The sequence below is a fragment of the Halichoerus grypus genome, chromosome X (genome assembly GCF_964656455.1).
Source record: "Halichoerus grypus chromosome X, mHalGry1.hap1.1, whole genome shotgun sequence".
In the NCBI taxonomy this organism is placed as follows: Eukaryota; Metazoa; Chordata; class Mammalia; order Carnivora; family Phocidae; genus Halichoerus; species Halichoerus grypus.
The window spans coordinates 69,811,434-69,825,741 of NC_135727.1; the positions used below are offsets into that span (position 1 = coordinate 69,811,434).

Sequence of the window (14,308 nt, forward strand, 5' to 3'; positions counted from 1 at the left end):
AGAAAAGAAAAGAAAGAAAAGGTTTTTTTTCCTTTGGTAATGAACATCAGTAAGAGACAGTGTTGGAGGTGACTGGCGGGATTTGACTGGAGAAATTCAAATGTATCTCTAGAAATGCAAGCATACTTTTATTTGCTGGGAGCTTAGTGGATAAAGCCAGAAGGTTTAACTTTTTAATTTTTTTTATTATTTATTTATTTATTTTTAAAGATATTATTTATTTATTTGAGAGAGCAAGCGAGAGAGTGAGAAAGAGAGAGAGAGAGAGAGCGGGAGCGCTCGCACAAGTGGAGGGCAGAGGGAGAGGGAGAAGCAGGGAGCCCGACTGACTCGGGGCTCGATCCCAGGACCCCAGGATCATGACCTGAGCCAAAGGCAGACGCTTACCCGACGGAGCTATGCAGGCGCCCCCCTGCATTCTTCTCCATATACCGCGCTGCCCCTCTACATTTGGAGACAAGTCTATCAGAAACCCAGGTAATTAATTTGCCAAGTTTGGCCGTCTGCCTAATGGATCAGAAAGGACTCCTACAGTGCTCTGTGTCCCTGCCTCACCTACAGCCCCCTTGCGAACAAAGTGGACAGAAGTGATTCCTTGATTCTGGATTCCTATTCACTCATTCGATACATACTGTGTTGAGTGGCTACTCTGTGCCCGGCACTGCGCTCTCGGTCACGACTGAAGGCACTAGGGGGTCTGTGCCTGCATCAATGGTACCCATCCTCAGCTGGGACCCAGAGTGCCCAGTGGTCTCCGAATGCTCTGCTACGAGGGCCCAGACTGACAGGGATGTTCCAGACCTCAGAGTGACCAACTGACCCCATGAGAGTCCTTTCCTGGGGGACCTGATGTGACATATTACGTATGGGGGAGCACATGCAGGGGTGGCCCAGAAGCCAGGAGATACCCAGGGAGATAACAATAAGCAGAAGCCATGGGGAGTGGGCACAGCAAGGCCATAGGGAGTGGCAGGAGAAGCTGTGACAGAGAGATGAGTGGTAGGAGTGGCAGACACCGTGCTTGGCTCGTCCAGCGCTCCCGAGGCATCAGCCGTGAAGGGTAATGGCTGCCAGAGATGGCTTCCTCTCCTTCACTTACACGTGACTTCTGACACTCATGCCCTGTCACCCAAGGACCCTTAAGCACATCCTTGCTCTTGCAACCTGGAAGAGGCCAACTGACCTACAGTCTCTGGGAACCCAGACCCTTGCAAGAGCTGTGCGTCACGAGGCCTGGCCTTGTGCTTCTGAGCCTGGGTCTTGAGTCCCATATCCCGTCCTCCTGGTGTGTGCATGCGAATGTGGGGACGATGGGTGAAAATACGTTTCACTGGAGGCCCGGTCTCCAGCAGAATGCCATCCAGGCTTCCCAGTCCTGGCTGGTGATGCACACAAGGAGGTCCAGAAGATGTTCTGCGTGAAGCTGGAAGAGGATGGGAGGAAACAAAAGAACCTCCTTGGCAGTCAAGGACCTGCGCTGTGTAGGGTTGCGGATCACAAGTCATTCCTGGGTGCCCCCAGCTACCTAAGTTCTTGGGGACACAATGTTTGTGAAGTTACATCTACCATCGGGCTGTTCGGAGAGTCTCAACCACACTCATGGGGAACAACTGGGCAATCGCTGCCTTCCCTGACCATGCTCCCGCACAACCACCTCAGGTTTCCCACCCTCTTCCCCAGTGCAGATGAAAGGTTCTATTACTTGCCGTGATAGGGAGAGAGGGTATGGAGGAGAAGGCACTCTCATACATGGCCACTGGGAGGGTCAACTGGAACAACTTCTTTGGAGGGCATTTTGGACTTATGTGTCAAAACCTAAATGCACATTCCTTTTTACCCAACAATGTCACTTCTAGGAATTTACACTGGAGATGGAGTGCATAGGAAGATACGTGAACAAAGATAGACATGGCAGTACCACACGAAACGGCTGTGTACTAGCAATAACCCCTTTTGACAGAAGATAGGTTCGATATATTGGGGCATGGCCATTAAGAAGAATCATGTAGCCACAATATGGGCTTATATGGAATGTTCTCTCTTTCTCTGCCCCCTCCTTCCCTCTCCACACACACACACTGTGCATACTCTCTCACACACACGTATATGCATACACAATTTCTGGAAGGACACACAGAAAACTGGTAACCGTGGATGCCTCTTGAGAGGGAGGCTGTTAAGGTGGGGTGGAGAGTTAGGGATAGGCAGGAGAATTACTTTTTTCACTACATACTCTTTTATACTGTTTAACTTACCTTGCTACATGCATACGTTACTTTAAATTTTTTTTTTTTAAAGATTTTATTTATTTGACAGAGAGAAACACAGCGAAAGAGGGAACACAAGCAGGGGGAGTGGGAGAGGGAGAAGCAGGCTTCCCGCGGAGCAGAGAGCCTGATGCGGGGCTCGATCCCAGGACGCTGGGATCATGACCTGAGCTGAAGGCAGACGCTTAACGACTGAGCCACCCAGGCGCCCCGCATACGTTACTTTAAAGACATAAAAGTAAAAAGAAAAAGCACAATGAATTGCAGAAGTCTTCATCCATAGGGGATTGGTTAAATAAATGGTGGCATATTCTTACTAAGGAATGCTATACAGCCTTTCAAAAGGAGATATCCTGTCATAGAAAGATGTCCACTGACATGTTAAGTTTAGAAAACATCAAAGCACAACTGACAGAATGGGAGAAGATATTTGCAAATGACGTATCAGATAAAGGGCTAGTATCCAAAATCTATAAAGAACTCATCAAACTCAACACCAAAAGAACAAAGAATCCAATCAAGAAATGGGCAGAAGACATGAACAGACATTTTTCCAAAGAAGACATCCAAATGGCCAACAGACACATGAAAAAGTGTTCAATATCGCTCGGCATCAGGGAAATCCAAATCAAAACCTCAATGAGATACCACCTCACACCAGTCAGAATGGCTAAAATTAACAAGTTAGGAAATGACAGATGTTGGCGGGGATGCGGAGAAAGGGGAACCCTCCTACACTGTTGGTGGGAATGCAAGCTGGTGCAGCCACTCTGGAAAACAGTATGGAGGTTCCTCAAAAAGTTGAAAATAGAGCTACCATATGATCCAGCAATTGCACTACTGGGTATTTACCCCAAAGATACAAAAGTAGGGACCCGAAAGGCTACGTGCACCCCGATGTTTATAGCAGCAATGTCCACAATAGCCAAACTGTGGAAAGAGCCAAGATGTCCATCAACAGATGAATGGATAAAGAAGATTTGGTATATATATACAATGGAATATTATGCAGCCATCAAAAGGAATAAGATCTTGCCATTTGCAACAACGTGGATGGAACTGGAGGGTATTATGCTGAGCGAAATAAGTCAAACAGAGAAAGACATGTATCATATGACCTCACTGATATGAGGAATTCTTAATCTCAGGAAACAAACTGAGGGTTGCTGGACTGGGGGGTGGGGTGGGAGGGATGGGGTGACTGGGTGATGGACACTGGGGAGGGTATGTGTTCTGGTAAGCGCTGTGAATTGTGCAAGACTGTTGAATCTCAGATCTGTACCTCTGAAACAAATAATGCAATATATGTTAAGAAAGAAAAAAAGAAGAAGAAGAATGTAGCAGGAGGGGAAGAATGAAGGGGGGGAAATCGGAGGGGGAGAAGAACCATGAGAGACAATGGACTCTGAAAAACAAACTGAGGGTTCTAGAGGGGAGGGGGTTGGGAGGATGGGTTAGCCTGGTGATGGGTATTGAGGAGGGCACGTTCTGCATGGAGCACTGGGTGTTATGCACAAACAATGAATCATGGAACACTATATCTAAAACTAATGATGTAATGTATGGGGATTAACATAACAATAAAAAAATTTAAGAAAAAAAAAAGAAAACATCAAAGCTCTGTATGAAATGTATAATAGAAACTCATTTGTATAAAAGTATACGTATACACACACACACACACACACAAGTCGGCATATTAATAAGAAAAGATCTGGAATGAGTGACAACGTGCTGATAACAGGTGTAGTCCTTGAAAGAGACTGGAATCAGCCAGCGGAGGGGAGGGGTGAGTTAAAGGTGGACTTTCATTTTTTACTCTAAATACTTGTTGGTTTACTTTTGATTTTTTTTGGTCTAATGAGTCTGCATTTTATTTTGGAAGAAAAACATATAAATGGTACATAGATGATGAGGAGGACAAGAAGTGCGATCTTAGAGGAATCTGCATTCTTTTTTTTAAGATTTTTAAAATTTATTTGAGAGAGAGAGAGAGAGAGCATGAGCAGGGGGAGAGTGAGAAGCAGACTCCCCACTGAGCAGGGAGCCTGATGCAATGCGGGCCTCGATCCCAGGACCCTGGGATCATGACCTGAGCCGAAGGCAGATGCTTAACTGACTGAGCCACCCAGGCGCCCAGGAATCTGCATTCTAAAGCATGGTTTCCTCACATGCCCCTCCATTCGAGAGCCACCCAGGGACTTCTCTCAGCTGGCAAGCCCAGAGCCTGAGCCTGGCACTGGCAGCCTCCACCTTCTGGGCACTGCTTGCGTTTCTCCCCCTGCCCCTTCACACTTCCCTCTTTGCGGCCCACTTAGCCTTCTCACCAGCTCCAGGTAGGTTTCCATCTTTCTTCCCTCATTCAGTTCGCTTCCCGCGTCCTCCACACCTAGACAGGCCACCCCTCCCCACTCCCAGCCTTTACTGAACTTCCACTCATACCTCATGACCCATCTCAGGCAAGCTTTCTGGAATCTTTCCGCCCATTAGTGAGCCGATGCCACAGGGACTAATTTGGAGCTTGGGAAACTGCCTTGTGACATTCTTTATTTGGCCATCTTGTGTTGTGAACTAATTTTCCTGGAGTTGTTTGACTAAAATATGGATATCATTTTCCCGTTTACAAAGCACTTACATAACTATTGCTTCACTGGAGCCTCCCGTGCGTTTTATGACGTAGGCAAGGCAGGTGGTATCATTATTGTCGTCATTTCATTCGTGAGGAAACTGAGGAGAAGGGAGGCTTCTTGTTCAACGTAGCACATGAGGAAGGTGGCCAAGAGGGAGCTAAATTTGCCTGCCTTGCCAAGAACCTTATTCCCTCAGCCGGAATATCAGTCCCTGGAGGACCAGGAGTACATTTTCGATGTTTCTGTGCACACTAAAGGGATAAGAAGGAAAGCCATTGGTGTTCTGATGAGAAGCTTACCAAAGAAGATGGGACACTGAGTCAACCAAAGGGTACATGGTGGGGACATGCCAAGTGCTTAGGTCGGTGTTGCGTGCTGGAGGGACACCAAAGCCATGGTACTTGTCCTCAAGGAGCTTAAAATCTTCAAGTGAGGCCGAACATACCGAACAGTTAGAATGCAATCAAGCAGGAAATAAATGTGATTTCAGGTGGTACACAGATAAACTTTTTTCTTTAATTAGCACATCAAACCTGCAGCTTTGGGCAAGTAAAAATTTTTTATTATTTTCGGACGCCTGGGTGGCTCAGATGGTTAAACGTCTGCCTTCAGCTCAGGTCATGATCCCAGGGTCCTGGGATCGAGCCCCGCATCAGGCTCCCTGCTCAGCGGGGAGCCTGCTTCTCCCTCTGCCTGTCACCTGCCACTCCCCCTGCTTGTGCTTTCTCTCTCTATCTCTTGACAAATAAATAAAATCTTTAAATAAAAAAGAGTACACTATTTTTATTTTTTAAAGATTTTATTTTATTTATTTATTTATTTATTTATTTATTTATTTATTTATTTATGGGGGTGGAGAGGGACAAGCAGACTCCACACAGAGCACAGAGCCCGACGAGGGGCTCGATCCCACAATCCTGAGATCATGACCTGAGCTGAAATCAAGAGTTGGATGCTCAACCGACTGAGCCACCCAGGCGCCCCAAGAGTAGATATTAAGAAAAAAAAATAGCACAGATAGCAAACAAAATTCATGACAGTGACACATGGATGAGTGTGATTTGGGAAACTGCCATAGGCCCATCAGGGTAAGAGATGGGCCAGGGACAAAAAGGTGGAGTATCTGCCTGAGCAAAGGTCTGAGACACAGCAAGGAGTTGGGACAGACCAACCTGGCTGGGGCCGAGTGCAATGAGACTTGAAAGCTCCTTTCCAAATCTCTATCCGGGTGAGATTCCAGAGGCTTCCGTGAGCCAGTCTACGAAGTGTGGGCTAGATCAGGAGTCATTTCAATTCTCTGTGCGGCAGGAACACAATGAAAGTGGTGCTTTGAAAGATGGGTCTGGCGGTAATACACCATTATGAACTAACTGGGGACTGATGTGTGGCCCGGGACTACCCTTGCTGGCTGCCACACAGAAGGTGCCACCAAGACGTAAATGCCACGTGAGAGTCAGGCTTCGAAGTTCACATGAGGTTAAGTTTCTCTCATGGAGACGCACGTGGGAGCGTGGCTGGTCATGTCTTATTTGAGGTGTTAAAAAATGATCGAAAACTTGACAACAAAGCTGTCAAGATGGCTGAACACTCTTTCAAGAACATACGAGAGTATCATCCATGAGGCTGCTTGACTCTTCACTATGGACTACAGTCCACTCTGTAAAGTAAAAAGTTACCTCGGGGAAGGCTGGCAAGTTGTGAATGACTTTTGTCTGGTAGAAATGAAAGTTATTTCTGTCCAGTAAGGAAGATAGCACCAAAGGTTACAGTTTTCTTATCCCGGAGACATACCCAGTTTTGTATCCAACTTTTTTATCTTATTCCAGCATTCTTCTAAAGTCTCTCCTATCTTTTGGTCTCTCATGTCTTTTTTTAAACTATTTTTTTTTTTTTTTTTAAAGGTTTTTTTTTTTTTTTTTTTTTTTTTAAGATTTTATTTATTTATTTGAGAGAGAGAGAGAGAGAGCACATGAGAGGGGGGAGGGTCAGAGGGAGAAGCAGACTCCCCGCTGAGCAGGGAGCCCGATGCGGGACTCGATCCAGGGACTCCAGGATCATGACCTGAGCTGAAGGCAGTCGCTCAACCAACTGAGCCACCCAGGCGCCCCTAAACTATTTTTTTTATCGTGGTAAGCTAGGTATAACATAAATTTCACCATTTTAATCACTGGAAATGAATAGTTCAGTGGCATTAACTATATTCACATTGTTGTACAACCATCCATTTCCAAAATTTGTCATCACTCCAAATGGAAACACCAAGTACTAATTTTCCATTCCTCTCTCTTCCTAGCCCTTGGAAACTTCCAGTCTACTTTCCATCCCTATGAATTGGCCTATTCTAGACATTTTACATAAGTGGAAGCATACATTTTTTCTTTTCTGTCTGGCTTCTTTCACTTAGCAGAGTGTCTTCAAAGTTCAACCATACTGTCACATGGATTAGAAGTTCACTCCCCTTTATGGCTGAGTACTATTCTATTATCAGGATATACCATATTTTGTGTATTCATTCATCCACAGATGGACATTTGGGTTGTTTCAGCCTTTTGGCTATTGTGAATAATGCTGCCATGAACATTCATATCCAAGTATCTGTTCAAGTCCTGTTTTCAATTCCTTTGGGTCTATACCTAGAAGTGGAATTGCTGGGTCATATGATAATCTGATGTTTAACTTCTTTTTTTTTTTAAGATTTTATTTATTTGAGAGAGAGAGCGCAAGCGCATGAGCAGGGGGGAGGGACAGAGGAAGAGGGAGATTCCAGCCCAGGACCCTGGGATCATGACCTGAACTGAAAGCAGACACTTAACCAACTGAGACACTCAGGCGCCCTGATTTTTTTTAAGATTTTATTTATCTATTTGAGAGAGAGAGAGAGAAAGAGAGTGAGAGAGAGAAAGAAGGGGGGAGGGGCAGAGGCAGAGGGAGAAGCAGACTCCTTCTGAGCAGGGAGCCCGATGTGGGGCTCAATCCCAGAACCCCGGGATCATGACCTGAGCCAAAGGCAGACGCTTAACCGACTGAGCCACCCAGGCGTCCCAAGAGAGAGGAAATTTTAATCATAGTTATGTGAGTGATGGCAAATGAAGGCACGCTGAGCACGGACAGAGAGTGTGTACATTTTTATTCTCTCTGGGGACATATGGAGACTTTTCTCCTCTGGAACATAGAGCCATTGTTGGGTTTCTACAGTATCAAAGCTTCTGCTGGGGAAACTCTAGAGAAAAGCTTTGCTTTACGAGAACTCCTGGACCAGACGGACCACAATGGAACTCATCTGGAGAGATGCTAGAATTCTTTTGGTACAGCCTCAAATGGGGCCAGTACTGACAGTTGACAGGAAATCTTGTAGGTGGGGAATGAAGAGAAGAAAGAGACTGGGCCTAGAGTTTGAGGAGGAGGGTGGACACAAAGGTGGGGAGAGGGTCCAGCCTAAGGGTGGGGAGGGGACAAGGGGCAGCTGCCTTTCTCAAGACCCAGCTCCTCAAGGGTAATTTCTAGTTGCCTCTAAATGGCCCTTTATTCAGCCTATACAATCCTCCCCCCCAAAAAAACCTCTCCTAGAGTATTAATCACACATAAAATCAGAGATACTCTTGGCTTCATACATTTTAATGTTTCAAATCAGTAAAGTTTTGCCTTTTTGAGTGAGATTGAAATTAAAAAAAAACCCAACCCATTTCCCCCCTCACAGCTCAAAAGGAACTAACTGGGTTTTGATCACAATTTTCTCACTTTTGAGACAAGATATGGAAGAACAGATGAGTGTAATGGCAGAATTTCACAGGTGGTTAAGAATGTGTAGAAAAAAAAGAGAAGCAGAATAAAAAAGAATGTCACTGTTATAAATATGATCCGAATATATCTATTTCTGAAAGCGTAGCAGGCAGGTTAAGAAAATAAAGGTAAAAGCCTACTTTCTTCTGACACCTTAATTTTGCTCCCTCACAGGGCTATGACAAGGCAAAATATATGTAATAAGCACTTTGCCAAGTGCAAAGGACTGCACGTGGCTTTGAGAGGGGCTGGGTGGCGTAGGGCAGAGAGGGCACGGGCTGTGGGGCTTGACCGTTCAGGGGGCCGGCCTGGCTTGGGGGATTCTGACCAGCGGTTGATATTTAAGTGAAGCCCCGGATCTTAGTGTACATGTGTAGAGTGAGGGCAATAAATCACGCCCTAGAGGGTTGTTAGAAGGGTCCTATGATAAGGCCTCCAAGAGAAGCAAGAACAAAGTGGTGTGGACACACGGTCTGTAGTAGACATTGTAGCACTTACCACAATGTTCTGGAAGAGTCTCTTTACATATCTATTATCCCGGTTATACCAGAAGTTCCCTGTGACTTGTCTCTGGCTCCCTGCCTCTAAGCACAGTGCCTAGAACATCACATTCAGCCACTTATTCCTTAAAAAAAAAAAAAAGATTTATTTTTATTTATTTGAGAGAGAGAGGGAGGGAGAGAGAGCACGAGTGGGAAGGGCAGAGGGAGAGGGAGAGAGCGCATGAGTGGGAAGGGCAGAGGGAGAAGGAGAGAGAAAATCTGAAGCGGACTCTGCGCCGAGCACAAAGCCCAACGAGGGGCTCGATCTCACGACCCTGAGATCACGACCTGAGCTGAAACCGAGAGTCGGACGCTTAACCGACTGTGCCACCTGGGCGCCCCTCAGCCATTTATTCTTTTCACAAATGTTTAGTAGGCTCTTCCAGTCACCAAGTCTTGACCGCCACACTCTGCCCTGCAAATCACTGATCTCTTCTCCCCGCCTTCCCAGCACTGAAGCCTCAGAGCAGGGGGCACTGACGAGGCTCTTGTGGTGGACACGGTGATGTCCCCCCAGGTTCCCCCAGGACCGACTGCTGCTGGCTGCCAGTCCTCTTTGGGCCCTGCCCAGCCACCTCCTCAGAGGAGTGCTGCCTCGCCCAGGGCCATGGGCCATGCCCGGGGGCAGCCTGCATCTGCTACCTGGTCTCCTCACCCTGACTCAGAACAACCCTGAAGGACCAATCCAGTTCCAGAGCTTCTCGTGGGGTGAGCTGAGGCTGTTGTTAGGACAGCGTCACAGCCCAGCTTTTCCCTTGAACCAATACTGCCTCCTTCGTTTAGATCCTAGGTGGGTTTTTTTTTTTAAGGTTTTATTTATTTATTTGAGAGAAAGAGAGAGAGAGAGAATGAGGGGGGAGGGGCAGAGGGAGAGAGAGAAGCAGGCTCCCCCCTGAGCAGGGAGCCCGACAAGGGGCTCGATCCCAGAACCCCGGGATCATGCCCTGAGCCGAAGGCAGATGCTTAACCGACTAAGCCACGCAGGTGCCCCTAGATCCTAGGTGTTAATCTCAAAGGCACCCCAATACATGGGACCTGCAAGAGCCGCCCCCCCCCCCCCAGGCAGCAGTCCCCAGACAGGCTTTGTGGCCTGTGTAGGCTCTGGTTTGGCATCTGGAAAGCCTCGATTCCAAGTGATCCCAGGAGCTGTGACAGTCCCCAGGGCCCAATCACTGTGCACAGGCCTCACTCAGAGTCACATTTGTATCCCCTCCCCCACCCCCCTCTCCCTCTAAGTTTTTCTTATAAAATGCATTTGGAACCAATAGGGTAGAAGAGGTCGGCTTATAAACAAATAATTATAGCCACGGGAGAGACACTATAATAGAGAAAGAAATGAACCTACTGCTTAGCTTAAAGGACAGCTTCCTAGAGGAGGTATCATGTACACTGAGTCTTGAAGAATGAGTCTGTGTTTGATGGGCAGACAAGGGATGCGGGGGAGCCATTGCAGAGGGCTCAAAGGCTTGGCAGGCTTGGAAGAGCATAGTGTGGGGGAGGGAGGGGAGTAAGGGACAACGACGTCCAGAACACTAGTAGGGGCAGACCGTGCAGGGCCTCCGAGGAACTTGGTGCTGGTCGACTGCCACGTTCCAATGTTGCCCAAGCTTCCGCCATGTAGGTACCACTTGGGCGAGCTTTGCCCTATCTGGGCACCGCCAGCCCTGCTCATGATTCACTTCATCTTTTTCTCGACAGCAAGGTCTTTTGCTTAAGTAAATTTCTACGAGAGGAAATTGTCTCTGGCAACCAAACACCAACACAGAAGGAGTTTCACTTGCCCCAGAGAGAAAGTCACTGTAAAAATAAATACCGTGGAAACCGAGCAGAGTAATTAAATCCTATGTAGATATCACTGTGTGTCAGTGGCTGTGGGCCCGAGACCTGCTCTAGCTCTGTTCCAAAGGAAGATTAGCCTGCATTACAGAGGTGCAAGAAGAGCACCGCACGGAGACCTTCCCTTTGATGTAATCAGAAAGCTAGAAAGAGCAGGGCGCGTGAATCATTTTCTCGCCACGTAATTCAATGTTCTTTAAAGCTGTACCGTGTACCATTAAGATCACCTTGGAGTTCCCTTCCCTACGACTGCTAACTAGGAAGGCAGTTGGGTAAACAATAAAGTGCCCTACAAATGTGGCTGTCATTACCACTCTGTTACCACTCATTGGCTCTGGGGCAGGTCCCTTCGATGGAGCTGCCCCTTTGTCGGCCCAGCGAAGGCTTCCCGGTGACTGTCATTCCCCGCACTGTGGGAGAGAGAGCGGCAAGGGTGGGGCTGCGACAGGGGCAGGACCCTGGGTGTGCAGGGGACAGACGGAGCGAAAAGAACTCTACGGCTCCTTGTTTAAGGTGACTGGTCCCGGGAGCTGCCGTCCGCAAGGCGGAGGAGAGCAGAATATGGAAGCAGAGGTGGGAAGCAGCCCCCCAGGACCATCAGAGCACCTCCTCTACGGGGCTGGGCTCCACAGCTCAGGGCAGAGCTGGAGGCTGTCTCGCTTTTAAGCTGGATGTGACTTTGGGTAAGTCGCCGAACTGCTCTGAGCCCCAGTCTCCTCAGTGGAGTCCGACGTGGGTAAGGATAGCACCTGCCTCCTATAGGTTTGCTGCGAGGGTCACACGAGGCAAGACGCGCAAAGCTTTGCGTACGGGGCCTGGCACATTACTTAGCATGACTTCCTCTGGCCCCGGCCACAACTAGACCCCTGATGATACTTTTTTCCTCCTGGCTCTCTCTTCCCTAGCCCGGCCCACACCTCCTGGCCCTGTCCTCCGTCCTATTCCTGTGCTCACCTGCTGTCCCACTTCTCCAGCTATGGGGTTCAGAAGGAGTCTTTCAAGTATTTGCAGAGAAGAAAGGTGAGGGGGCACACTCTGGGGGGCAGGACGGGGACCTCCTTCACCTGGAGAGAGAGAGAGAGGAGGGCGGGTGTTCTGAGGCCAAGCAGCCTGCATCATCCAGCTGAAAGCAGAGGCCGGCTCTGGCCCGCAGAGAACAAAGAAAAGGTTCTGGTCTCCCGTGGCGTTAGAAGGCGGCGCTCGAAGCAAGTCCCTCCATTAAAAGCTACAAGGCAGAAGGTTAAATATAGCCCTTTCCAGTTGTCTGGGACAGAGATTTATGAAATGTCAGAGCTGTGTTAGCCAGAAATGATGTTATCGCTGCTCTGTTTTTAGAGAGTAGCAAGAAAAGCAAAAGAGAAGAGAGAGAAATCTGCACTCTCACCGGTGGACAATGGGCAGCCATGGGAGGATCTGGAGCGGCCGGGTGCGTTTTATAAAGTTGCGCCCTGGCCACAGAGTGGACAATGGCTGGAGGGGGGCGAGAGGGGAAGCAGGGAGCCCAGCAGGAGGGAGAGAGACAGGGTGCCAGGGAGGTGGCTGTGGAGGCGGGAGGAGGGAGCCCACTGCAGGGTGGGGCCGGGCCTGCATCCCGGGGGGGGGGGGGGGGGGGGGGGAGGGCCGGGGAGGAGGGGAGGGCCTTTTCCCCTCTCCTCCTCAGAAGAGGAAAGCCAGCCTTGTCTTCCCAAGGGCCTGCCTGGTGACTGAGAAAGGCAACCTGTCCAGAGACCCACAGACCCCTCACTCCTTTCCAAGACAGCCTATGGAGAGGCTGCTAGAAAGTCCCTCCTTATCCACAGGCTACCTCCAGGCCGTTTCCAAGGGCGGGCAACTGCAGCGTCACCTCTCCTACCCAGGCTTATCCTCTTCACCCAAGCCAGAGCAGGGAGGCTGGTGCGCCTCGGGACTCTGAACTCTCTTCCACCCTACTGCCAGGAGATCTGGCTGGCACTGGGATTAGAAGGCACTGGGTCCCTGGCTAGTAACTTGTGTGAACGATGGCCGGTGATAGGCATCTCTTTCCGGCCCCTCCCTGCCCCCATGCTTTGGTATTGCACACACACACACACACACACACACACAAAATCCGCATTTCAGCAGGAGTCCAGGAGGTGGGTAGAGCCCCAAGACTGACCGAGAGGGCATCTCCCCCCATCCGAATGAGCAGAAAGTACGCGAAGTCGATTTGTAGAAAATGAGCGATACGGGATCTCTTACGCACGCACTAATGTCTCCTCGGTCACTCTTATATCCCTTTAGAATCCCAGATCATCAGGGTTGGGATGTGATCACATCCACCCTCTCCTCCTCCAGAGCCACCCAAATTTGAATTCCTTTTACAGCGCCTCGGCCCAGTGGTCGCACCGCCCCTCCTGGCATGCCTCTAGTCCTAGGGGAACCCACTTTACCCCAAGACAGCCCAGGCTGCCTCAGGATAGCTCCGAGTGCAGGAAGCCCCTCCTCCTCCACGGGCCCCAATTTCTTCCCTTCGCCCCTCCACCGAGCATGCGACCCTCCTCCCCCAGCGACTCACCTCCCCGGCTCCAGAAGAGGGTGACAGACTCGGCTCTGTCCATCCTAGCGGTGTGGATGACCAAGACGCCACATCCAGCAAATCGTCATGTGAGGGAGAAGTGTGTTGTGGGCCCGCACTGCGGGCAGGGGGACCGAGGGGTTCCACACTCTTCCAAGCCCCGTCCCCAGGCTCCTCAGTGTGGGACCCAGGGACTCTTCCCGAATCCCGTTCCCCTGCACCCCGGCTGGGTCAGTTTGGCCCCATCGGTCACATGCTCTGCTGCCTGTGGAGTTGGTCCCTGGGCTCCGCAGCCCAGGGAGAGCAAGGCTGGATCCGACAAGTGAGGTTCCTCTCTCTCCTGCTTCCTTCTGCCCCCACCGCCTGCCCACGGCCACACTGGTCCAGGGGGTCCCGTCACGGCAGACCAGGGAGGAGCGCCTGCCAACTGGTCTTGTCTTTCTCTAGGAAAGGTTCTCAGCCAGAGGCCCGAGTCAGAGCCCCACAGAGGGCTGACCTCCCGTTCGGCCCAGCCGCTGGCCTGCAGCGAGGGGAAGTGGGCAGGAACTGGCTGTCTGAGTCAGCGCCCCTGGTCTATTGTCACTGTGTGGGCCCCTTCCTTCCCAGAGGAGAGACGTACACAGAGATAGGCCTTGTTTTTTGCAAGTCTCTCTTGCACACACACACTTTCTCTCTTGGCCCGGAACGAGCCTGTGCACCACGGTTGAATGCAATTCAATT

General features: G+C 49.6%; 1 protein-coding gene across 5 annotated transcripts in view; it reads right to left on the reverse strand.

Annotated features, from left to right (window-relative positions):
* LOC118552031 (NHS-like protein 2) overlaps positions 1–14,308 on the reverse strand; it is an 89,442-nt gene that overhangs the window by 63,554 nt on the left and 11,580 nt on the right. The window contains exon 1 of one of the 5 annotated variants that reach the window (XM_078064447.1): positions 13,589–14,095. The exons of the other annotated variants lie outside the window; for them this stretch is intronic. Within the exon in view, the coding sequence (XP_077920573.1) occupies positions 13,589–13,631 (43 nt within the window). The 5' untranslated portion in view covers positions 13,632–14,095. Of the gene's footprint in view, positions 1–13,588; positions 14,096–14,308 lie in introns of those variants that run through there. 5 annotated transcript variants of the gene reach the window in all.